This window comes from Myxocyprinus asiaticus, chromosome 24 (genome assembly GCF_019703515.2).
Source record: "Myxocyprinus asiaticus isolate MX2 ecotype Aquarium Trade chromosome 24, UBuf_Myxa_2, whole genome shotgun sequence".
Taxonomy (NCBI): domain Eukaryota; kingdom Metazoa; phylum Chordata; class Actinopteri; order Cypriniformes; family Catostomidae; genus Myxocyprinus; species Myxocyprinus asiaticus.
Window position 1 is genome coordinate 35,031,879 of NC_059367.1, and position 25,724 is coordinate 35,057,602.

The 25,724-nt window shown below is 39.2% G+C and overlaps 2 protein-coding genes across 8 annotated transcripts in view; both read left to right on the forward strand.

Moving 5' to 3' along the window:
* LOC127415452 (vinexin-like) overlaps nucleotides 1-8,688 on the forward strand; it is a 73,610-nt gene extending 64,922 nt beyond the window's left edge. For 4 of the 5 annotated variants that reach the window (XM_051654200.1, XM_051654198.1, XM_051654202.1 and 1 more), the window contains 3 exons: nucleotides 5,275-5,378; nucleotides 5,510-5,616; nucleotides 7,283-8,688. In XM_051654200.1, the coding sequence (XP_051510160.1) occupies nucleotides 5,275-5,378; nucleotides 5,510-5,616; nucleotides 7,283-7,344 (273 nt within the window). In that variant the 3' untranslated portion in view covers nucleotides 7,345-8,688. The remainder of the gene's footprint in view (nucleotides 1-5,274; nucleotides 5,379-5,509; nucleotides 5,617-7,282) is intronic. The other variant, XM_051654201.1, reaches the window with a different exon arrangement.
* Nucleotides 8,689-9,198: 510 nt separating this feature from the next.
* LOC127415476 (PDZ and LIM domain protein 2-like) overlaps nucleotides 9,199-25,724 on the forward strand; it is a 148,485-nt gene continuing 131,959 nt past the window's right edge. Inside the window, exons 1-2 of one of the 3 annotated variants that reach the window (XM_051654252.1) lie at nucleotides 16,544-16,645; nucleotides 18,378-18,456. The gene's annotated coding sequence lies outside the window, so the exon portion shown is untranslated. Of the gene's footprint in view, nucleotides 10,543-16,522; nucleotides 16,646-18,377; nucleotides 18,457-25,724 lie in introns of those variants that run through there. The other 2 variants (XM_051654250.1, XM_051654251.1) reach the window with 2 other exon arrangements.

Sequence of the window (25,724 nt, forward strand, 5' to 3'; positions counted from 1 at the left end):
CACAAATGATCAGCTTATTTTGGTAATTTTGAGATGATTAACAGAATTCATAATTTCAGAGTGCACCTTTTATATTTTCAAATATGTGTCGTTTCCCTTATATTTAATGTTGGTCACTCCGATTGAGTTTTGTGAGTCAGTTTCCTTTGGACGGTTCATGTAAACTAATTCACATTAATGATTCATTGTTTCTTTTGAGCCCGCGCAGCCTTAAAGGATCTTTGCTTTCTTTTGTAAACAAAATATTTATTGTATTGCTGCTGTTTATCACTATATTTTGATTCAGTTAAATAAAATAGTGTTTTCTAGTTTATTAGTGAAAATTACGTTTAAATTTATGTTCAATTTAATGCTGTCACACAAATTTAACCCTTACGAAAATTAACCATAGTTTACTAGTAATATTAGTATTAGTAATATTGTAGTAACCAGGGTAGGGTTGCACCAGCTATACGTAAGTTACATCTTAGCCTAGTTGTGGCGTAAATGGGCACTAAGTCACAATTTACACACTACTAAATATTTGAGCGTTGCACCATTACATTTATGTAGGACGTAACTCTATGTATAAACTAAATATTTACGGAAGCCTCTGACCAGGAGTAACTGATGGAATAAAAAAGCAGACTGATATTTTATGACATCAATGAGCTCATGTTTTGCATGATAGGCATCAATCATTTCGACATATAGTATGATGTTGACATTTACACTCGTTTTCATTTACGAGAGAAATAAAAAGTACTTTTAAGTGGCTCTTCAGCATGAAACCATTCAAACGGTGCTGTTTTCAGGATGCGTCGCCCGGTGTCAAGTTTCAGCACATTCAAAATATAATATATAGGATATTAAAATGAATAAATGTCTGTTTTTCCAGCTTGTTGTATTAGTATTTATTTATCACCCCTTATTTATTTTAGACACAGTTCCTATATATTGTTATTTACACAGGGCAAATATACTATTTATCAAATCTGCTTTTATTACGTATCGTATATTAATGGGGATATAACTTATTACAGCTGACAGTTACGTGAGAAAACAAGGTTTGAACATCAACCGTAACAAGATCAAATTGAAGTTCATGGCTTTTTAACACTTCTGTGTACAAATATGAAGGCTGTTTATTGGATCAATACAAGTAAACATCATATACGACTATGCATCACTTTACGGAGAGCTTACAACCTACTAGTTAAGTCTTGCATTAAGAACAGGTGGTGCAACCAAATGAAGCACTGACTTAATTATAAACTAACTAGTAGTTACTAAGCCCTTAGTGTGAACTTTACGTCCCAACATAAGTGAGACCTTATGCACAGCTGGTGCAAACCTACCCAGAACTTTAAAGGCGCACTAAGTATGATTTTAGCAAGGATTCAGCTGGCTCTTACTCGTCCCAATGGTCCAAGAAGTACTTGCGGTTTTGGACTCTACACCCATCGTCCTGGAGTGCTGTCACTTCAAATCAAATGTGTTTGTTTATCTTCTCTTTTGTTACTTTTGGTCTGTGTTTTTATCCGTCTTGTATTACACACATCCCTGTAATGAACATTCTTCTATCCAATCGAAAAGAATTTTCGCGCATAGTTGCGCATAGTTGCGCACCTGACAGCCGTGACTTGCGAGCTCTCGGCCGGCTGAACATAGCTTTGTGCTCGCGCTTGCCATTTGATGTTGCGCTGCTTATCCATGATCCGCGTGAGAGTGAGAGCTGTTTGTGCATTATGTGTAAAACTTTTTTAATTACCAGAAATTTACTTGGTGCACCTTTAAAGGTGGACTCATTGGATAGATGTCATTTTTTAGAAGTATGTCGAAGTATGGCTTACACTGACACCTAGTGGCCTGCATGCTGCATCATTTAAACACAGTAGTTTTCAGCTACCAGTGTAATTTTCGAAATTCACCATGCACAGTAAACCAGGATTAATTTAACCCATGAATGAAAGTGTCCAATAACAGTGCAGTAACTGAGATTAAGTGAGTAGTATTCAGCTGGTCATGTGATGCTAACCTGGCTGCCTCCATGAGGCACCTCTGCTCCATGTAGAATAAAAGAGCTTTTATAAGGTTACTGGTATGACTGAACTCTTCATCTCACATGAGTTGTCATGGTTTTAGGCATACAGTATATTTCAAAATTACTATAAATTTTTTTAAGAAGTAAAACTTTTTAAATGAGGAAAAATGTCTCTGTTATGTGAAACGTAACCCTTGTTCCCTGAGTGGGAACGAGACACTGTGTAATCGCATTGGGGACACACCCTGAGTGTCACGTGATCTGAAGCCCTTGTACAATCATGCCAATTTATTGGCTGGTGGCGCTTAAACGACACCCCTATTGAGCTACGTCACGTGCTCCATAAAAGCGCTCGCTTTGGCGCCATAGAGTCAGATTTTCTACAGGAAGGCACGAGCCTATGCAGCTGCTAGAGAGTATGGCCAGCTTACGCAGCGTCGGGGTCCCACTCAGGGAACCAGGTTTACGTTTCACGTAACCGAGACGTAACCGGAACTCAAGCTGCGTAATGGCATTGGGAACGATATACATTCATGTTATGCGAACAGTAGCTGCCAACTGTCTAATCATATAGCCCATAACTCCCACAAGTGAGCTAAAGCATCTGAATAAAACAGAAAAAATTATGAGTTTACTCATGTTCCAACAGAGAGAACCTGAGAAGCAGGAGTCAAACCCTCATCCAGATTATAAAATCTAACAAATGTATGCAGAGAGGATCACCCTGCCACCATACAAATGTCCTTCAAGGACGCACCTCTAACCAAAGCCCATAAGGATGGCATGCTCCTCGTAGAATGGGCTTGAATACCCGAAGAAAAAGGTGAACCGCATGCTTAGTTAGCACTTGAAATTGCATCAGTAAGCCAATGAGACAGTCTTTACTTGGACACCGAACCAAAGCACACAAACAACTGCTCTGATTTAAGCCACTGGCTAGTACGGTCAACATAAACCCACAGCGCCCAAACTGGGCAATGCATATACAATCTTTCATGCTCCTCCGACTCAAATATGAGAGGATAGAAAGACAGAAAATTAATAGTATGCGAGTGAAATGATGTAGAAATTACCTTGGGCAAATAGCCCAAACGAGGTCTTAACACCACTCTTAAACACCCTGGTGCAAAATCCATACATAAAAGACTGATTGACAAGGCATGCAAATCACCAACCCTTTTAAACGATGCCAATGCAACTAGCAGGGCCGTATTAAGAGTCAGAAACTTATCAGCGACTGTTGCCAAGGGCACAAACGGAGCACCCGAGAGCGCCTCTAAAACAACAGATAAATCCCATAAGGAACGCCGATGGGACAAAAAGGTCTAAGCCTGCGAACCAACACACCCCGCACATAAAACGAGAGACAAGAGAATGTCTACAGAGAATGGCAACATAGACTTTATGCGTTTCCGGGGCAAAACCCTGCCCCAAAACGCTCTTGAAAATAATCCAGCACTGTATGGACAGGGCAGTGAACTGGATTTTCACCTCATGCTGTACACCAAGAAGCAAAAATACAGCACTTGAATAAAGCTTCCTAGTTTATGGAGCTCTAGCATTCAGTATGGTATCAACCATAGCGGGGGATAACCCACCATTCAAAAGAGCGTCCCGTTGAGGGGCCATACCCATAACTTCCACAAGTCTGGACGGGGGTGCCAAATGATTCCTTGAGCCTGAGTCAACATTTCTGTTCTGACAGGAGTCTCCCAAGGCATTTCCTCCAGGAGAGAGACCAGAGTCAAAAACAACGGCCGCAGCATTCTTATGGGGGGACAACGTGTGGTGTTTATGTTCACTGGGTGTTTTGTGTACACTTGAGCTCAATGAACATCGATTTCTGTTATGCATATCTTGAGACCCTTGTTCATGGAGACAGGCTGAATTCGGCAAGCATTTTTAAAAACATTTTTTATGTTCGCTCCCCAGCAAGTTGCGGAGGACTGAACCATATTCTGGTTGTCGGACGTTCGAGGTGCATACAATGGCGAACTCATTCCGATACTGACCAAAGGACAAAACAGGAGAGAAACGGATACGTTTATATGGTCCAGTTTCGTTCACTGAGGGCTCATCCTTTGTTACACAGCAAGCCAGTTAGGCTCGTGTGTAGACCTATTTAGACCATGATCCCCTCCTCTGCGAGCAGTTTGCTTCAAACGGGGAGGGGAGAGAGAGAAAGGACGAGGCCGCTCCTCCATTGTCTTATACATGTGAATTCTCACAGAACGACACAGAAAAAGACAATAGGGACAAAGGGGCCAATTTGTTCCTTACCTACCAATGACGAATTCTCTAATACAGCATTTTTTTAATGGCGATGGCTCAAGATGCGCATGGTAACTCTTTCGCACACTTTGTTCATCAAAAAATGGCCGCCGGGCTAGGCCTCAGAGTATGTCCGACGAGACTCGCACTTTCGCTCATGACTGTTCGCACTCCAAACTTCTCAGATACAAAGCCGAAATCCCAAACGACTCCCGCACACAGAACTCCAAATCTGGAGGCCTTGGAACTGGAACAAGTGGGGATAATGCCTTGTGGTGAGAAATTGTGTGCCTTAGAATCGCAGCTGTCCCCGTTGGAACCTTGTAATGTTTGGAAAAAACTACATAAAAATTGCTCTGAAATTTACACTGTATAAACGATGTCCTTACATGTTTGCCGCTCAAAATGGAGGATTAATAATCCTTTTATTAATAAAATTTCATTAATAAGAAAGTTGCTGGAACAAACATGGGCTTAGACAAAATCGTGTACTGAAGAACAGAAAACCTGACTCGATGGCGCCAAAGCGAGCGCTTTTATGGAGCCCAGGACATAGCTCCCTAGGGACGTCACTTAAGCGCCACCAGCCAATAAATTGCTGCTATTGTACAAGCTCTTCAGACCACGTGACACTCGGGGCGTGTCCCCAATGCGATTACGCAGCTCGAGTTCCTACGAAAGGGAATACTACTGAGTGAACCTTTTAATATTCTTTTTTTTTTTTTTGGTGGAAACCATGGTTTTGATGCAATAAATCATGGTTTTACTACAGTAATACCGAAGTATCCGTAGAAGTGAATGCATATATTTTTTGTTGTGGTATATGGTAAGTGTTCAGGAAATCTGTATAAAAACCTGTGATTATTCTTGCAATTATTTTTGGTGACACTAAAAGAATTATACACTTCAGCTATAATAAATGATTCCATCATGTTTTGATAAAAGTAAAAAAAAAAACACCTTTTAAATATATTTTTTAGGTTGGGACCAAAACACCATCTCCACAGCTGAATGCACAGGTTAAGATTTCTTCCGCGTCAAGATCTCCTGTGAACATTGGTTCTACTGTCATTTCACGACAACAGTGAGTAACTCAAGTAGTCATAGAACTGAATAAAATGTAAATGTTATTATTGATTAAGAATATTCAACATAATGCAACATTAATACACCAATGTTCTACGGGTTTAACGTTTTATTTTCCCGCACATTCAGGTATAAAGCGGTTTACAACTATAAACCCCAGAATCGAGACGAGCTGGAGTTGAAAGAGGGCGACATTGTTCAGGTCATGGAGAAGTGTGATGATGGCTGGTTTGTAGGTAATGACCCTTTAAGAAAACAATATACTTTTTTAATACAGTATGTAACAGTGTGTGAGATATCCGATTGTTTCGTGTCTCTTGATTGTTTTTGTTTTTTTGTCAAGATTTAATAATTTTTTCCCCCAGATAGTAGATTTCTTCACACTGGCGTTGTTGTGGCTTTAGTGTTAGGACATTTTGATTTTTTTGATTTTTTTTTAGACCTTGATGCCAACTACTGGGGAATTCTGACATTACAGTATAAACTTCAGTACTATCTTAAGTGCAGCATTGATGCAATTTTATCTGGTCACATAAGATGATAAGGAACACCCACTACACAAGGCCCACTACAAGGAACGCCCCCCTTGAATCACAAAGCTATTTTATTGGCTGAAAGATTTTTCAAAATCCTATTCAATTTCTGTATGATTCATGTTGTCTTAACTACGTACATATAACAAAGAATAACTTTTAATTATGTCACATGTCATATTATTAAATCAAAGATATAAATTGTGAAATTAAACATTTAGCTGTGCTGTTTTTTCCAATTAGCTCACAAGCTAACTGGTTAGCCTATTAGATTTGCACACTACTAGCCAATTAGCCTGCTAGTTACACAGGCTTAGTTCGATTTTGCATACTACCATACTACTCATACTACTTCTGCCATATAGACAAATAGCAGAAGTAGTAAGAGTAGTAGTATTTCGAACTCAGCAACAGTGATACAGCTTCTTCTCCTCTTCCTTTTCATCACGCTTCTCCTCATTGTCGCCACCTAGTGATATGGCGGTTTGATTGCTTTTAATAGAACTTTTATGTTGTGGTATATTTAATCATTTTACAAACATTTCACTTTTTAATATCTGAGGTTGGGGTTAAGTTTAGGGGTAGGTGTAGGGTTTCACAACAAACACAGTGTATGAATGTGACATCCAACTATGTCAAGACTTTTCATCATTTTTATTTTTTTTTAGCACAGGGGGCATGTCTTGTAGTGGGCGTGCCTTATAGTATGCAGACAGACCCTTCTCCATTGATGTCCTGAGGGAATATAATGAATGTTTACTGTACTGTAACTGAATTGTATGGATTAGTAAAGTGATACTGTTGCTACTTTTCATAAAGCTGTGGTCACGTACATACACGTACAGGATGTGATGTCATGCTTGAGGGCTTCTGATTAAAAAAATAATAATAATCTCAAATAACATATACATACATATATTTTATTCAGAATGTTAAAATATACGGTCTACTCACTTGCCTGCCACAATAAAAACATGCAATTTTAAAATATGTATTCTTTGTATTGAGCCAAGAGGTCAGTGTGTACTGTTTCAATCTTCTGTTGGTCACACGTCTTCTCGTCATACGAGTCTGTAGGTGAGAACTTCGGTACGCAGCAGTATGTGAAATTTTTTCACATGAGCTTACCTTAAAAAAAAAAAAAAATCGAAAGTTCTGGCAAATTAGCCACAAACTTGCCACAAAACAATGGACAATTTGTGGCAAGTTTGCAGCAAATTTGCCTTGAACTTTCGTTTATTTAATGTGTTTCTGCTCTCTTTGGATGTGTTTGAAGAGGAGTGAATGGAGCATGTCTAGTCTAGTGTGACCGCAGCTTAATTTATATGTTTTCTTATGTAAATAAGTGATTTTTATTTTTTCCTGTTAGGTATGTCTGAACGGACTCAAGCTTTCGGAACATTCCCTGGCAACTATGTGGCACCAGTTTAACAACTTCCACAAATTCTTCCAATCACATTTTTGTCCTTGGCAAGCACTGCACACACACACACACACACATATCTCTCTCTCTCTATATATATATATATATAAACAATATGAATTTCTTTCATATCCTCCACTTCTTATCCACCAAGTTATGCATGTGCACTCCTCACCTTGTTGCTATGGCACCCATGTTACCATAGTAAAGAAGCCTCTAGCAGACTTAAAGATATTGGACACAGAAGGGTTTGTCACAGTATGTCCACACTGCATGGTGCCTTGAAGATTCTTTGATTTTTATATGAAAAGCACCAGAGACTGGATGTTGGACTGTTGAATAACCACATATTCTTCTGAAGGACACAGCTGACAGCTGAAATGTCTTTTCTGATTGAAAAATCTTTGTAAAATTTACCTCTATTTTGGTTTCAGATCTGTAACAGCATTGTCCATGAACACTACAAATCCTGAGGATACACAGCTAATATCTGGATATAAACATGGTCAAAACCATTCATTTTTATGATCACAATTGTCATTTACTTTAAGCTAGCTTAGTTGACCGCCACCTCATATTAAAGAAACAACTGCTATCATTATCAAGTGTGCAAGCGCTTAATGCAACTGTTGTCAAGTGTTTTATCTGACCATATATTGTTCACAGTTATTGTGTTACAAGCTCAGCATGCAACATGTTTTGTAAGGTTTTGGACAGAAAGAGTGTTGAGGGTAAGTCAGCTGCAGCGATTTTAAATTGGGTTTGAAATCTTGGGCTGGGTTCCAACCAAACTTGATATAACCAGGTCTTGGACTCAAAAAAATTAAATCAATGCTTTATTTCATTGGCTGTAAGAATAAGATCATATTAACACATGAATTGCACACTGAATTTGTTAATCAGCTAAATTAACTAATGCATCAAACTATTTATGTCAATCGTCTGCCCTAGCAAGTGATTCTACAAGTAAAAGAAAGCATCTTCATAACCTGTTTCTGAACATGAAGTCATCTTTATCACATCAGAGGCAGTTTGCATAGGAATCTGAGGATTTTTCTTTGTGGGTTTAAGTTAGTCATAAAAGTTGTTGTTGAAGGTGCCATACTGTATTCATTGTATTCATCTGAATCCCATTATCAGCTTACTTTGACTTCTGTCTAACTTCCTGGCAACTGAAATAGCTGTTATTTTGTACAGATTATTGAACTGTCATTGAAAGGTATCGAATCATGGAGAAAGAAAAAAAAGATAATATATTTTTATTGATGACACAATGTATTGCAGTATGTAAGGTACTCACAGATTTTTATAATGATCAAATAAATGGTGAAATAAAAATCTGTTGCTTGTTACTTTTAAGAGCCTCATTCTAACCATTATAATTTCCTTGTTCATAATCAAATTTGATTTGTAAATCTCGTACAGTTCTATAAATGCTTACGTTATTATGCCCTAGCTTGTCTGATTACAATTTTTTTGATGAAAGATTAAATAAACATAATACTTAAATTAAAATGCTAGTATAAGTAACAGGGATTTGTGGATTTAACCTAAATTAAGTGGTCACTCAGAAGGGGATAGACATTTTGGGACCAAATGTGGTTTTGAAGGGGAAAAAAAAAAAAAAGGATTTTTTTTTGTTTTTGTTTTTTGGTTGGGACAAGCAATAATGGCAGTATACACAACACGAATTAAAATGAGAGGGATCATAATATTCCCGTTATTTTTTGCACATTTATATTATATTCCAGTGTTATTCTAGCTCTGACTAAAAAAAAAAAAATAATAAAAAAAAAATAATGTTTAGTCAGAGCTAGAATAACACTGGAATATAATATAAATGTTATGGTTTAATGTTGGACAATATAGAAGGTTTTAAAGAAATATGGAGTTATGAAAGAAACATTTGTACTGTTCCTGAAGAAAGTTTGTCTTTTTCAGAAGAACTTGCATAACCTCATCCATTGATATACCGGTTAAAATTATACGCCTTGAAAAATGTGTCAACCATTACAATTTTTAGAGATTTTTCAAGCGTCGCAAGTTAGAGGTTGTGCTCCAAATACAAATTATCCGCCACTCGGATGGATATGAAATGTAAAGTTTCCGTCATGGTTATTTTTATGCGTCATTAGTTGCTTTTGCATTATTTCTCCATTGAAACTTGCCTGTTCTCACAGATCTCTCTCTCTCTCTCACTCCCTCTCTCGCACGTGCGCGCGCGCGCGCACACACAAAAACAGCAGAGTAAAGCCACGTAAAATTTTTTTTTTTATTTGTCAAAAAGTTGCTAACGCCGTCCTACCCGTGTTCTGCCGCTATCCAAAAGAGAGAACAGATCATACTAAAATTACCTCAGGAATTATAAAACAGCTCCTATTTTAAACGTGCAATTATATCTAATATAGTTGCCAAAAGGCTATATCCAGGTTTTGATGATGAAGTGCTGATATACAGATGTCTTCTCTGCAGATCCATCAAGTATGTTCATGGTTTTTAAAGGGATGTTGTTTGGTTCGTTGGTCCGTTGGGTCGGTTTGCAATCTCACCACAAGCGAACCGCTCAAGAGTTCGTTTGCAGTCGGTCCGAGACCACCTCGTTCAGGCGTCTCGGACCGATTGTTTTGGTGCGGATCCGAGAGCTATCGCCGAACCAGGAAGAAAACGCGCCAGGTTCCGAAACAAACGCTCCAAACAAGCCAGGTGTAAAAACGCCCTTAGTTACAAATGTTTTCACTGGGACATGAAACAGTACATGGCTACCGTCAGCAGGTGGCGCACTGCGACTTTTAATATTTACTTTGGCGTTAAATTAATAAATTATTTATGATTCATCCCACCTACTCGACACGCCCCGCGTGCCACCCTAGCTTGCCCTCCCTGCAGGCTTTATTTTGACAGCAACACGTGGCATGTGAGTGAGGAGCGCGCGGATGATGCTGCAACATCTCCCACAGCGGAAACATCCACGCGAAAAGTTTGACAAAACTGGGCGGTGTGGGAATTTGGTCACATGGACTTTACAGACTAAAAACTGATGCGCTTAAAGTGTTTCAGGCAGGTCTGTGTTTAGTAAGCACGAAACACTGTTTCAGGAGAAGAACAGCGATTCTTCACGCTCATAACTGAAAGCGTGTGTGATTTTGACGTCATCCTCACAGGTGTCAATCAGCAGTGTGATTGCCTCTAACCGCGCGCCAACTCTTGTAAGTGTTTAATCTTCCTCATATTACAACAATCTGAGAAATATTTGTCTTACGTTGGGTTGATGAAGAGCTGGCCATATGTGTTTGTTTATTTGAGACGCTCAATTAAAATCATATTGTGTGATTGCATGCGAAATGAGAAACATCCATCAGTTTCAGCATTCTTTTGACACGCACTGCTGTATTATCATCAATTACTCGTTTCCCCTTGAGTCAAGTTTATTTTTCTTACCCCACTAGCATTTTTCCCCCCTTGCTTTGAACATAAAACTCGCTTCAATTTAAGTTACTCTGAAAACAAGACTACATTTATTGTGCCATTTTTCTTTTCAAGTAGAATCTCAGGTTTACCTGATCTATGGCATTGTCTCAAAATCTATTGAGCTGCCTACCTAGAGAAAAAAAAAAACTTTTTTTTTTTTTTTTTGGGGGGGGGCATGACAGAGTAAGTGTTCATACTTGGGCAACTCATTAATAAACAAGAGTTAATATTTTATTATTATTTATTGGGAACATCTAAACTGTCATTGTTGTCTAAATAGGCAGCTCACTAGGTTTTGAGATACCTTTGTGCTACCTAAAACTGTAATTAGTCTGTCTGTGGTATTTGCTTGTAACATGTAAATGTATGTTTTGGCTGTTTTAATGTATCTCATATGTATAAACTTTTTTGGAAAGCTCTGGATTTTTATTTTTTTATCTAGTATGCTGATAGATGCTTTGCCTGAGGAAAGGCTGGAATGTTTTAGATTCAGTTATGCAGAATAATGTGAAGGGTTACTTCACATGTGAAAGCATCTGTGTGCAACACTGTGCACATGGCTATCCTCGGAAATCATTATAAAAATCTACCTTTCCAATAGATAGTATGTTTAAATGTTTGAAATTAGTTTTGTAGACCAATGTAAATTGTAAGAACAAACCGGATAGTAAGAAAAAGCAGCCAACAAGTGCCCAGCATACATGGGAACTCCTTCAGTGCACTTTAAAAAGCATTGCAGGTTGCACCTCATGAAATTAGTTGAGAGAATGCCTAGAGTGATCAGAGCTGTAATCAGAGAGTGGCTGCTATGAAGAAGCTACAATACACCGATCAGCCACAACATTAAAACCACCTGCCAAATAACGTGCCCAGGGCTGTATTAAGGTGCTCCAGGGATCCCGGGACTTAATGTTTCGCTGGGCCTCTGTAAGTCGTCAGAACGATTGACGTTAACTCTCAATCACTTATGCTCTACACGGACAGGTTTAACCATTGCGCACCTGTTTACATGCGTGTCTTCCCGAGAATGTAGATGGGGGAGAATGCGGTGGAGGATGCTGCGACTGGCAGTCCACACCCCCCCCCCGGGGGTTCGGCCAATTCCCCAAACACGGGCCCTGGTAAGCCCATGTGTTAAGGCCCTGCTCGTGCCGCCAAAACAGCCCTGACTCATCGGGGCATGGACTCAACAAGACCTCTGAAGGTGTCCTGTGGTGTCTGGCACCAAGATGTTAGTAGCAGAACCTTTTAAGTCCTGTAAGTGGTGAGGTGGGGCCTCCATGGATCGGACTTGTTGGTCCAGCACATCCCATCGATACTCAATCAGATTGAGATCTGGGGAATTTGGAGGCAAATTCAACACCTTGAACTCTTTGTTGTGTTCCTCAAACCATTCCTGAACAATTTTTGCAGTGTGGCAGGGCGCATTATCCTGCTGAAAGAGGCCACTGCCATCAGGGAATACCATTACCATGAAGGTATGTACGTTGTCTGCAACAATCTTTAGGTAGGTGGTATGTGTCAAAGTAACATCCACATGAATGCCAGGACCCAAGGTTTCCCAGCAGAACATTGCCCAGAGCATCACACTGCCTCCGCCGGCCTTCCTTCATCCCATGGTGCATCCTGCTACCATCTCTTCTCCAGGTAAACGACACACACTTACCCGGCTGTCCACATGATCTAAAAGAAAATGTGATTCATCAGACCAGGCCACCTTCTTCCATTGCTCCATGGTCCAGTTCTGACGCTCACTTGCTCATTGTAGGTGCTTTCGGCGGTGGACAAGGGTCAGCATGGGCACTCTGACTGGTCTGCGGCCACGCAGCCCCACATGTAGCAAGCTGCGATTCACTGTGTGTTCTGACACATTTCTATCATGGCCAGCATTACATTTTTCAGCAGTATGTGCTACAGTAGCTCTTCTGTGGGATCGGACCAGATGGGCTAGCCTTTGCTCCCCATGCACATCAATGAGCCTTGGGCGCCCATGACCCTGTCGCCGGTTTACCGGTTGTCCTTCCTTGGACCACTTTTGGTAGGTACTAACCACTGCATACCGGGAACACCCCACAAGACCTGCCGTTTGAGATGCTCTGACCCAGTTGTCTAGCCATCACAATTTGGCCCTTGTCAAAGTCACTCAGATTCTTACGCTTGCCCATTTTTCCTGCTTCCAACACATGAAATTCAAGAACTGACTGTTCACTTGCTGCCTAATATATCCCACCCCTTGACAGGTGCCATTGTAACGAGATAATAAATGTTATTCACTTCACCTGTCAGTGGTTTTAATGTTGTGGCTGATCAGTGTACATTATATATATTTATATTATTCACTATTATTCTAAAATAGTTTTGAGGCTGGGAACTGCTCAATGTAAATGATGACTGAGCAGTACTTTTGAATGGATCGGAAAAAGCTAGACATGCTCGTGTCCATGTAAAGAACAAACCTATTGAGAGTGAAACAGAGACCAGAGATGCTTTTGTACTCTTTATTGTCTCCACCTGTGCATCTCTGCAACCTCTCTTTTACCTCTCTCTCTCTCTCTCTCTTCCTCTTTTTACTCCACTTCCATCACCCCAACACACATTTTTTGCTTTCACTCTGTCCGTGTAAATCCAAAGTGGTAACAAGCCTAGAAAGGCATAACATCCACAAACATGTCTCATAATTACTGTCACTGCAGACACGACACTGTCAGCTGTGCAATAAATCATCCACATAGAGAGACAAGACCACCAAGGAAGTAGTTCAGTGCTAAATATGAAGTTTATTTAGCCGATGGCACAACAAAATAATTTTAGATACAGACCTCTGACAACTAGGGGTGGGCAATATAAGCAATAAACGGGTAGGTATATCTTGATATTTTTCAGCCTTTGATATTGAATATATAATTCAATATTTACTGTATATATTTGCTCTGAAATGGCTTAAATTGGTGATTTTTTTTTTTTTTTTTTTTTTCAATCAGAGGGACCATAATTTCAACAGCCATTGTTTTCAAGTAGATAAAATTTTTTTTTGATGTAAGAATCCAAGATTAATGAACACAAGGAAGAAATTTATACACACCAATATAACAATACATGGTAATAAAAAGCAATATTTACCTACACATATTTTTACCAAAACATTTTAATAAATGACATGCCACATTTTTAAGTGATGGCGCAAACAAATAGTTCAATCAGAATTTTGAATCGATTCACTGAAATGACAGCTTGAATTGATATGGAAAGAGTATATCGATTGTACCGGTTTTTCGCGCAACCCTAGTTCACATAAACCATCAGAATGGGGAGAAATGTGATCTCGGTGATTTCGACCGTTGCATGATTGTTTGTGCCTGACGGGCAGGTTTGAGTATTTGTGTAACTGCTGATCTCCTGGGATTTTCATACACAACAGTCTCTAAAATTTACTCAGCATGGTGCCAAAAATGGAAAACATCCAGTGAGCAGCAGTTCTGGGAACAGAAACGCCTTGTTGATGAGAGAGGTCAACGGTGAATGGCCAGACTGGTTTGAGCTGACAAAGGCTACGGTAACTCAGGTAACCACTCTGTACAATTGTATTGAGCAGAATAGCATCTCAGAATGCACAACACGTTGAACCTTGAGGCAGATGGCCTATACAGCAGCAATGTCATGGAATTTTATTAGAACCATAGTGTTCCTAATAAAGTTCTAAGAGAGAGAGAGAGTGTGTGTGTGTGTGTGTGTGTGTGTGTGTGTGTGTGTGTATATATATATATATATACAGTTGAAGTCAGAAGTTTACATACACCTTAGCCAAATACATATAAACTCAGTTTTTCACAATTTCTGACATTTAATTGTAGAAAACATTCCCTGTCTTAGGTCGGTTAGGACCACTACTTTATTTTTAGAATGTGAAATGTCAGAATAATAGTAGATTTCTTTCATCAAATTCCCAGTGGGTCAGAAGTTTACATACAATTTGTTAGTATTTGGTAGCATTGCCTTTAAATTGTTTAACTTGGATCAAACGTTTTGGGTGGCTTTCCACAAGCTTCTCACAATAAGTTGCTGGAAGTTTGGTCCATTCCTCCAGACAGAACTGGCGTATTTTCATATTTAATTGCGATTAATTGCAGATTTTGAAAGTGCTGAAATTATACTCCTATATAACTTGACAGGTTCTTTTCCTGTCAAAATACACTTATTTCCTTCTTAGGAAAGAAAACAAAACGATATGGAACTATGTTAAATTTTTTTCCAAACAAAAGCTTCCACAATATAAAGATGGAAATGCACTAAAAAAATAATCAATACTTGTAACATTAAACCTTTCGCTAAATTTAAGTGGGAGTTTGACTAATTGAAAGAACTAGTCCCCACATAGATTGAATATTCATTGCAATGGGCATTAAATCTCTAAAAGTCTCATCCTCCACGATGTTAATCAGTCGGCAGTTGAGCCGCGTTCATGATTCGCATCGGTGTCGATGCCGCTTTTGAACTTACATGAAAAGCATTTGAAAACGTCTCATTCTGCGTTTTTGTGATAGTTAAGACATGATGTGCTTCTGTAGTAATTAAATGGCACCTTACAGAGGCTGCAAAGTACTTTATTTATCCCATCAAGATGTACTTTCTCTCCAAATGGCTCCATTGTGGCATGGCACTTTTCATGATACAATCAATTCCTGATGTATAAAATCAAATCCTCCCCCCCATTCTCGTTAAATACCCTGTTTCACTTGGAAAGACGTCAGATTGTGGGTTGCAACAGCGTTTTACGGTGATGTTAAATCAGAGGCGCTTTTAAAACATTTCTGTTCTAACTCTTTCGTACTCGTAGGTTGCGAGGCAAGGAAAGATCGCAAAAGTAATCTAATGGCATGGTCTTTAGGAAACTTAATGGCCAAATAAAAAGTGTATTTAAAGTAATCAGAATATTCACAATGTTTTTAATTTTTATGCCAGCATAAATCATTAATATTTTCAAAATATATATATATATTTTTATTTTTTATTTTTTTTTATATTGCCCAGCCCTAACATCAAGTCATATCCTGATGTTCAATTTACAAAGCAGCTAATAGCAATCTGGATTCCTTTTGATCTCCTTTTCTTAGTTTTAATTGCCATTGTGTATTTCTTTGTTTGAAGAATATGCACAACATGTTCATTTGAACAGGAAATGTCCCTCTGATATGATCTGTTGCCAGCTTTTGATGATGAAAGGGACATGTCTTCTCTTCACATTGTCTTACACTCTTTTGCACTTCTGTTGGAGTAGTTCATGCTTTAGTTTAACGTAGCCTTTTTTTTTTTTCTAGGTCTCTCTCTAAGATATTTTCCAGTGTGATGAAAATGTTAAAAATGCATGGTTGTTTTTCAGTTCCTGTATGCCTTCAGTCTGTCCTTCACTCATGTGTGCATATGAAGTTGTCTATTTGCTGGTTGTGTGTTTGTCTCTTACCACATTTCCTGTGTGCTGTTTTAGCATAGAGCTGTCTGTGTTCTTATTTAAAGACAGTGAACAAGGTAATATGCTGGTCATAATGATGGCGTATGTCTTTCTGCACCATAGTTTCTCTGTTCAGTGCAAAGTCTACCCCATGGTTTCTTTGCCGTAATTGCGTGTACGTTTTATCTTAGTTTAGCTTTATCTGTATTGCAGGCATACTTTTGAAAAACTCCTTTGACCACTTCCTCTGCAGAAAAACTTGAAAGTTTAACCACAGCATATAGTTGCTGTTCAATCAGCTCAGATGCTCAATTTATGGCAGCGTCTAGAAAGCTCCAAGGAGAAATTTGAAACTGGAATGGATCGAAAAAATGCTGTTGAATCAAGCTAGTCAGGTTACCTGTTTGCTTTCACTTATTTACATTTAATAAAGTATCAATTTCTTTCAACTTCATTTTTTGTTGAGACAACTAAATCCATTGACAAAACTGTTTATTTTAAGTAATGTGGAAACAGCTTGAAAATTGTGGCATTCAGGTTCAGTGAACTTGACTTTTATATCAAGTAAATTTTGCAGTCTTTGCATTGAAGGATGAACTCTTCTTGAGAGTCCATTCATTTAAGATTTGCCGTGCACATGCAGGCGTACGTCTTTGGCTTTTATGATGTGTCTCGTGCAGTTTCTTGAGCAGTTCGAGACCCATGCTCTGTTTGATTGAATGCAAGAGTGTGTCTTCTCGTGACCCAGGAAACGCGGCTGATTGACGATATACAAATCTAGCATAATTATTCAAGCTTATTCAAGCATAATTATAATAAGCTAAATATAAGATAACACACAGTAATTGATGTACATAAAATTGCTAAAAAATGTTAACTTATTAATATAATATTTACTCAATTTCACACAAATCTTTGTTAAAAGTTTCAAATAATAATCTGTTTAAAAAGATGGCAGGTTCTTCTGGTTTCTGTTTAGTCATCCCATATACATGAATAAATTGTTAAAACATAAAAGGAAGAAGGAAATAACGACAGTGCACATATTAATCCAGTCACCATGGACTGTATGTGTGCATTAGCAATCACATTTTCTCACAAAAAGACCTAATGCAATGATGATAGTAACTAATAATAATAAAGATGAAAATAATAATATTTTTACACAGTAACTTGCATGTGGCATTGCTATGCAGTCCAGTTAAACCTTCAATCCTTTTTCTGAAAAATGAAGGAAATAATGCAGTAAAATGCTCTCATTAACTCATCTGTCCACAATGGGGTTATTTTAGATTTGGATAGTAACTTTTAGCGACCAAGCATATTTGGAATTACGTAAATGTGCAATTAGTGAATCTAGGGCGCTGTATTTATAACACACTCACTGCATGTTGGCACACCAAACTGAATTTGAGCATGTCTGTTAACTCTGAGCATGAGAGAGAGTTTGTGTGTTTTGTTTTTTTCCCAATTTGGAATGCCCAATTCCCAATGCGCTTTTAAGTTCTCGGGTCGCGTAGTGATTCGCCTCAATCTCAGTTGCCTCCGTGTCTGAGACCGTCAACCCGTGCATCTTATCATGTGGCTTGTTGAGCACATTGCCACAGAGATATAGCGCATGTGGAGGCTTCACGCCATCCACCGCGGCATCCACACTCAACTCACCACGCGCCCCACCGAGAACGAACCACATTATAGCGACCACGAGGAGGTTACCCCATGTGACTCTACCCAACCGGGCCTATTTGGTTGCTTAGGAGACCTGGCTGTAGTCACTCAGCACGCCCTGGGATTCGAACTAGCGAACTCCAGGGGTGGTAGCCAGTGTCTTTTACCACTGAGCTACCCAGGCCCCGAGTTTGTGTGTTTTTAAGCACAGAACCACTTTTAAAGCACGCATGGGCCTCATGCATGCTCAGTTTAATACACTCCAGAGAACAGATCTGCACACAAACAGTAAATGCAGCAAGCAAAATGTGCAGGATATTTATTAATTTAAATCCCAGCCTTTGCGGTTTCATTTTAATTTGATTAGTTGTTCAGCCCTAAATGTGACATGTAGTGGCCATTTACAGACAGTGCAGCGCACTTGAAGCCCTTTGACTTTAAATTTGCTCTCTTGTGCAGATCCAGTGACAGCAACTGACCACTTCCAGTTTACATCGCCCGCCTGCTTTTGTCACCGACTGACAGTAAAGTACAATTTGTGAGTCTGAGGGACACCGTTTTTTTTCCAGGCTGGTTTAATGCATGTTTCAAAGGAAGATCTATGAGTGCTCCACAGGAATATGCACTTCACAGGAAGAAAATGCTAGATTTGTTTGAGTTTTGTGAAGTTCATTGCACAAGTTTGGTTGCACAATAGACTGCATCTGGCATTTCATTTCATTTGGAGTCTTGTAGCCTCTGTGTTGCTGCTCCGTCACAGTAAGGAATGAGTTAGAACATATTTAACACTATATATACAATATTGCTTAAATGAATAGTCCGATTAATTGGTTATCAGCTTTCTTTTCTTTAGCTTTCTATCTTGCATATGAATAACTAAATCGAGCAATTGTGTCATTTGGCAACTTAAAACATTTTCATATAGGAGCCAATGGCTCAGTATTAATTTTTTTAGGCTATAGCCCTGCTAAGGCTTGTAAAACCAAAGGACCACCATAGAAGCTCATTAATTTATTTTCTTTTATTTTTTACTAGACAGTCTTTTACAACATTATGAAGTCTGTTTTTGAAATCACATATCATGTGAATACCTCCTGTTCTTGAGTCATGATCAAAACACCTCATTCTGTTTCTATGACAGCCAAACAAATCAAATATGATAGCTGAGGAGTGAATTACTTTATGCAGCTCATGTAATAAAGGTATAAATACCAAACAGGGCTGGGCGGTATAACAGTATATACCATATGATGGTAGAAATGTCAACTGCTAGAGAATTTGCTATAGCATTTACAGTATACTGTGGTAGATATATTATGGGGCATGACTTCTTTAGGCTATTTACATGTGAGAGCAAAAATATGGAGTGGGACATGTCCCAAACATGTCAAGATGAAGAACTTGTTATTAAGGGGTGTAATGTGAAGAGTGTAGTTGTTTATGGTTGCTGAGCAACATTGCATCTTGCCACAATAATATAGAATTCAATTGTGTCACAGGGGTGTGTGTGTGTCGGCTATTTCACAACTGCTTTAAATGTGACTCATCCAATTGGAACTATCCGTTTTATAATAGTTGTACTATTCTATGCCTTTTGATTTAAACTTGAGTGTTACATAATGCAAAACTGTGTTTATACTGATGCCAGACTTGTTCATTCATTTGCTTTGAATAATCATCTTTGTAAACAATATTCTGACCATTCTTTTCCATATAATTAATGGGGACTGGGGCTGTCAAGCTATCTAAAATGACAAAAAATAAATAAAAAATATTATAAACTGTAGTCCATATGCTTTTGCACTATATTCCAAGTCTTCTGATAGGTTTGTGTAACAAACTCACCGAAATGTAAGATGTTTTTCAATAAAAATCTTTTCCTCCACTGTAGCGTGTGCTATTAAATGCACTGCATTCGGTTTAACATCAGTGATGTTTGGTTGCTAAAAACCTGAGAACAGTTTGCAGTCAGTGGTTCAGATAGCATTGATGAGCCATTTTTGTAGTCTGCATGACTTTTGCGGTCAATTTCAGAGCTTTGGTGGAGGGGAAGATTATCAGTGAGTAACAATTCAAATGAATCTGTTCAACACACAAAGGTGTCATATGGCTTCAGAAGACTTGTAATATAGAACAAAAGTCATATGGGCCATTTTTATGTTTCTATCATAGTGCAGTTTTGGAGCTTGAGTGCTTTGGTCTCCATTAACTTTCATTTTATGGAAAAGAGCAGCCAGGATATTCTTCAAAAGTTCACCTTTTGTGTTCCACAGCAAGTCATACAGGTTTGAAACAACGTGAGGATGAATAAATAATAACGATTTATTTTTGGGTAAAACTTTTCTTTTGGTATATAAAATAGTACTGCCATCTTCATTTATCACATTTTTCTATGTTTAAATTCTGTAGATTTTTCCTCAAATCAGTGCAGAAAATGCATGAAAAAGTCAGATTTCGTCTGAGCCTTGGTATTACCATATGATTATTTAAGTATTAACCAATTTCGTTGAATTTCCAGAAAAACCAGAACAATATTGTGACCGTAAAATAAAATGACTCATTCCGTGTTAAGATTTTGGTCAAAACGTCCACCTCCTAATATCAAATATTGAACACATTTCGATATTAACCAACACTGGAATGTACTTTTAATGATTCACACAGCTCAATTTTGAAATACCAACATACCATCTATTATTCTTTTGTTCATTCTCCACCCAACAGCCTTTGTTTTGTTTTCTTCTCCTCTGCTGCTGTTGTTTGAGGTTTCTTCATCACTGAGGGTTTGGACTGTAACAGGGTTGACTCGCTTCCATTGAATGTGTTAAGAATGTGGGGAATGTTTTTTTCTGGCCTGTTTTAACCAGAATGGGGAGAGGTGTTGAATTGCTGTGGTGTTACCATGATGGTGTACTGCATGGGTGTGTTTTGGGCAGGTGTAACCTTGTTATCTCACTCAAGGGAGTGGATGTGAGAAAAAGTACAAGATGTTCAAAAGGTTTGGGAATGCAGAAAGGCTTTACTCTCTGTGCCCGGATTTGTTGCTACACAGCTCGTATTTTGAATCGCAACACCTGAATTGTAATGCTTAACATGAAGTCTTTGTACATACAGTAAATGGCAATTTGTTGTGATATATTTAGCCTACATTTAAGGCATTTAGCAGACTTTCTTATCAAGAGTGATTTTCTAGATGTACTTAATACAGTAACACCTAATAAAATAACCTCCTGAGACCCGAGCGTGACTGCTGTGCATTTTACATTTCCCTTTTTGATTTGTAACTAATAGCATCTAATAAACATGCAAAATAAATACATTTCTAGAGCAAATAGTTTTCCTAAAAATTGATGTCCACATATGCAGACTTGTGAAATTTTATATACAAAATTATAGAATTTCAGATCATTTTTAATCAAATTCTTTGTTTCCAGGAGTGTTGGTTATTCATGTTTTTGAGACGTTACAGATGTTGCACCTGAATTTAGCATAATTAATTCTGATTTAAAGTAATGGCAAGCTTCATCCAATCACTGCCAAACATGTTAAATATAAAATTATGTATAATAAATTCTGAATCTTTTGTACTGATTACCATTGTCCCCTGTCTGCCAAACATGTTGAGTGGTCGAAACATCATCTGCAGCCTGAAACTGAACATATGGTCAGATTTTGGGAGTGAAAGCACTTAGCAGCTACAGGATGCTCCCTTGCTCTCTATTTAGTGAATGACTTAACCTCCAGTGTGCTGTCTGTCTGCACTGGTCTCAGAACAGTTTGAAATGCACCTTATTTAATCCTAACTCCATATAAAGCCTCAAAGCAAAAAAAAGTTCAGATTTTGGATGAACCCAATGATTCTCAATGTGAAAATGAACAGTATTAATATAGGATTTCTAAGGAAACAAATGCACTGAAGTGCACATTAGTGTACATTGTGTTAGGGCTGGGCAATTAATCAAATTTTATTTTCAGTTACGATTTTGGCTTCCAACGATTATGAAAACAAGTTAATCGAGAGAAAATGATTATTGTGCCGCATTCTGTTTCACAATGAAACACCCCAGCGTTATGTCTTTAAAGCATCCTTTATTAAAGTTCAAATAAGGAAGCAGGTTATGAATATAAACTCAGAAACTGGCATTTCTCTGTGCGGTCAGCGCCGTGTCTGAGTTGCGTCAAGTGACCGGGGAAGAGATTGAATCTTCTCCTGGCTTATGCACACTCTGGCGCGGAGACGCTTGTCACTTGCACGCGTTTGCTGCAGCTATAGATTATAACGTGATGGCTCACGACATAGTGAATCATAATATACGTCATGTTCACAGTGTGTATCTTATGAAGAAAATCGGCTATACACAGCTCTATTAAGAGACCGTTAGTTTTTTGAGAGTTAAATATGGATCAAAGTGAACATAAAGGTAAGAGAGTGTGTAGTCTTAGCCCATTATACACTGGAACAAAACACATATTTGATTTAGTCTTTTTTTTTTTTGGCTTGTTTTCCAAAATATGTAAAAACTCTATTTACTTTAATAGCTATACTGCAGAAGAAAAAATTGTTATCGGAGAATGTTGAATACAATATTTAATTGGGGCTCGACATTAACACTTGTCCGCTTGTCCGGGACAAGTGGATTTTTGAAGGGGAAAGTGAAAGAGAATTTTACTTGCCCAACCGGAAAAGCAGACTGATTAAAACGTCAATAACGAAAAAATAACCAGCTATATTTGTGATAGCCTAGGCCTGTGTCACTTATTAGAAAGTTAATATTCTTAATCTGCTGTTGAAAATAATCCAGAGCTCGTAATTTTATAATTCGCTAGCAATCTAGTAACAGCTGCACCAGGCGGAGAGGACAGGCGGAGTATGTGTGTGTGCTGAACGTGCGCTTGTGTTCCGAAAATGCTTGCGTTAATGAACGGTCAAATACATTTCAAAATTCTGCCATAATGCCTGACTTGGTGAGGTATTCATGTAAACACAGAGAGTGATGTCTAAACGTAAACAGCAGAGGAAAAAAGCATATTTGTATTAAACTGTCGGAATTGTAAGTATAAATGCAAGCTAATAGACCATCTGCTGTCTAGTGTGTCATTTATAATAATCAAATAACCATAACGAGAAAACACTCACTGCTCTTGACTGGGTAACTTTAGTAGCTTTAAAAAGTATTAATGTATTATAATCATACAGTGAAGACCAGCAGTAGTTTTGTTGCATTTCATCCTGAATGTTTACTTGATAGCCTACTGCTGTTAAAAACTTTGAAAGCTGTTAAAATAAGCATTGAATTTTCTGAATTCACTGAAATCCACTGTTAAAAAGACAAGTTGTTTTTAATAAGTTTAATAAATGCATGATGTTTCCAAAGTCAATGAGTAATCAGTAATCGTGATCTCCATACTGACCAAAATAATCGTGATTATGATTTTTGCCATAATCGAGCAGCCCTCCATTGTGTTTCAGCATGGCTTTTCATGATAAATCGCTCAAATTTAAAAAATGGCATATCGGATGAAACTAGAGACACTAATCTTTTGACTCAAACATATTTCAATGTAAAAACTTAATTAAAAACTACTAGATGTAGTTTTCTTGGTGTTTCTCCCAAAGACAAACTCCACTGTGATCAGTGCCATGTTGTTTTGTCACATGACTCCGTTTGTCAAATGTTTAACCCTTTACTGACAGCACAGAGTCTCTTGAACTGAGATCAGTTAGTTTAAATGAATTTAAATTATGCATTGTGTATAGCGAAGCCAAAATATTTTTGCAAATCGGACCACTCTTCCATTCTGCTTCTGCCCGCTTACAGGCAGAAATTGAAACAGGAAGCACCCACCCTCGGTCCGACCAGCACTGGATCGTTCTAATCAGATTCTACGCTACAAGACTGTTTTGATCACACGGACTGGGAGATGTTCCGGTCCGCCTCTGATGACGACATCGAGCTTTACGCTGATAGCGTAATGTGTTTCATCAGAACGTGCGTAGAGGACGTCGTTCCGACCAGAACTGTACGAACCTATCCGAATCAGAAACCTTGGATCAATAGCGATGTTCGCGCGGCACTTAATGTGTGGACCTCCGCTTTTAATTCCGGGAACGTGGAGGAGCATAAACAAGCCAGTTATGCCCTCCGAAAAACTATCAGAACCGCAAAACGGCAGTACAGGAACAAGATTGAAGGACAGTTTAACACCACCAACTCTAGAAGCATGTGGCAGGGAATTAACATCATCACGGACTTTAAAGGGAATAAAAATTCCGCCATGAACACCGCTGCCTCTCTCCCGGATGAGCTAAATACTTTTTATGCTCGTTTCGAGGGAAATAACACCGCCCTCGTGGAGAGAGCTCTCGCGGCTGAAGCTACAAAGGTTAGTTCACTCTCCGTCTCTGTAGCGGATGTAACATGATCCTTCCGACGGGTGAATATCCGCAAAGCCGCTGGCCCAGACGGCATTCCGGGCCGCGTCATTAGAGCGTGCGCGAACCAGCTGGCTGGTGTTTTTACGGACATTTTCAACCTTTCCCTCTCTTTGTCTGTAGTCCCCACATGCTTTAAAACATCCACCATTGTGCCTGTACCAGAACAATCAAAAATAACTTGTTTAAATGACTGGCGTCCTGTTGCTCTGACCCCCATCATCAGCAAATGTTTTGAGAGACTAATCAGAGAATACATCTGCTCTGTATTGCCACTCTCTCTTGACCCGCTGCAGTTTGCTTACCGCAACAACCGCTCCACTGATGATGCCATTGCATCTACAATACACACTGCTCTCTCCCACCTGGAAAAAAAGAACACTTGTGTGAGAATGCTGTTTGTAGACTACAGCTCAGCATTCAACACCATAGTGCCCTCCAAGCTAGATGAGAAACTCCGAGCTCTGGGCTTAAACAGCTCGCTGTGCAGCTGGATCCTGGACTTCCTGTCAAGCAGACGCCAGGTGGTTAGAATAGGCAGCAACATCTCCTCATCACTGACCCTCAACGCTGGAGCCCCGCAGGGCTGTGTTCTCAGCCCACTCTTGTATTCTCTGTACACACATGACTGTGTGGCAACACATAGCTCCAATGCCATCATTAAGTTTGCTGATGACACGACGGTGGTAGGTCTGATCACTGACAATGATGAAACAGCCTACAGAGAGGAGGTACACACTCTGACACACTGGTGTCAGGAGCACAACCTCTCCCTCAACGTCAGTAAGACAAAGGAGCTTGTGGTGGACTTAAGAAGAAAAGACAGAGAACACAGTCCCATCACCATCAATGGAGCACCAGTGGAGAGAGTCAGCAGCAAGTTCAAGTTCCTGGGTGTCCACATCACTGAGGAACTCACATGGTCCATCCACACTGAAGTCGTTGTGAAGAAGGCTCATCAGCGCCTCTTCTTCCTGAGACGGCTGAGGAAGTTTGGAATGAATCGCCACATCCTCACACGGTTCTACGCCTGCACTGTGGAGAGCATCCTGACTGGCTGTATCTCCGCCTGGTACGGCAATAGCACCGCCCACAACCGCAAAGCACTGCAAAGGGTGGTGCGAACTGCCAGACACATCATCGGAGGTGAGCTTCCCTCCCTCCAGGAAATATATACAAGGCGGTGTGTGAAAAAAGCTCAGAGGATCATCAGAGACTCCAGCCACCCGAGCCATGGGCTGTTCTCACTGCTACTATCAGGCAGGCAGTATCGCAGCATCAGGACCCGCACCAGCCGACTTCATGACAGCTTCTTCCCCCAAGCAATCAGACTTCTGAACTCTTGATCTCTAACGATCAAATACATCAGCACT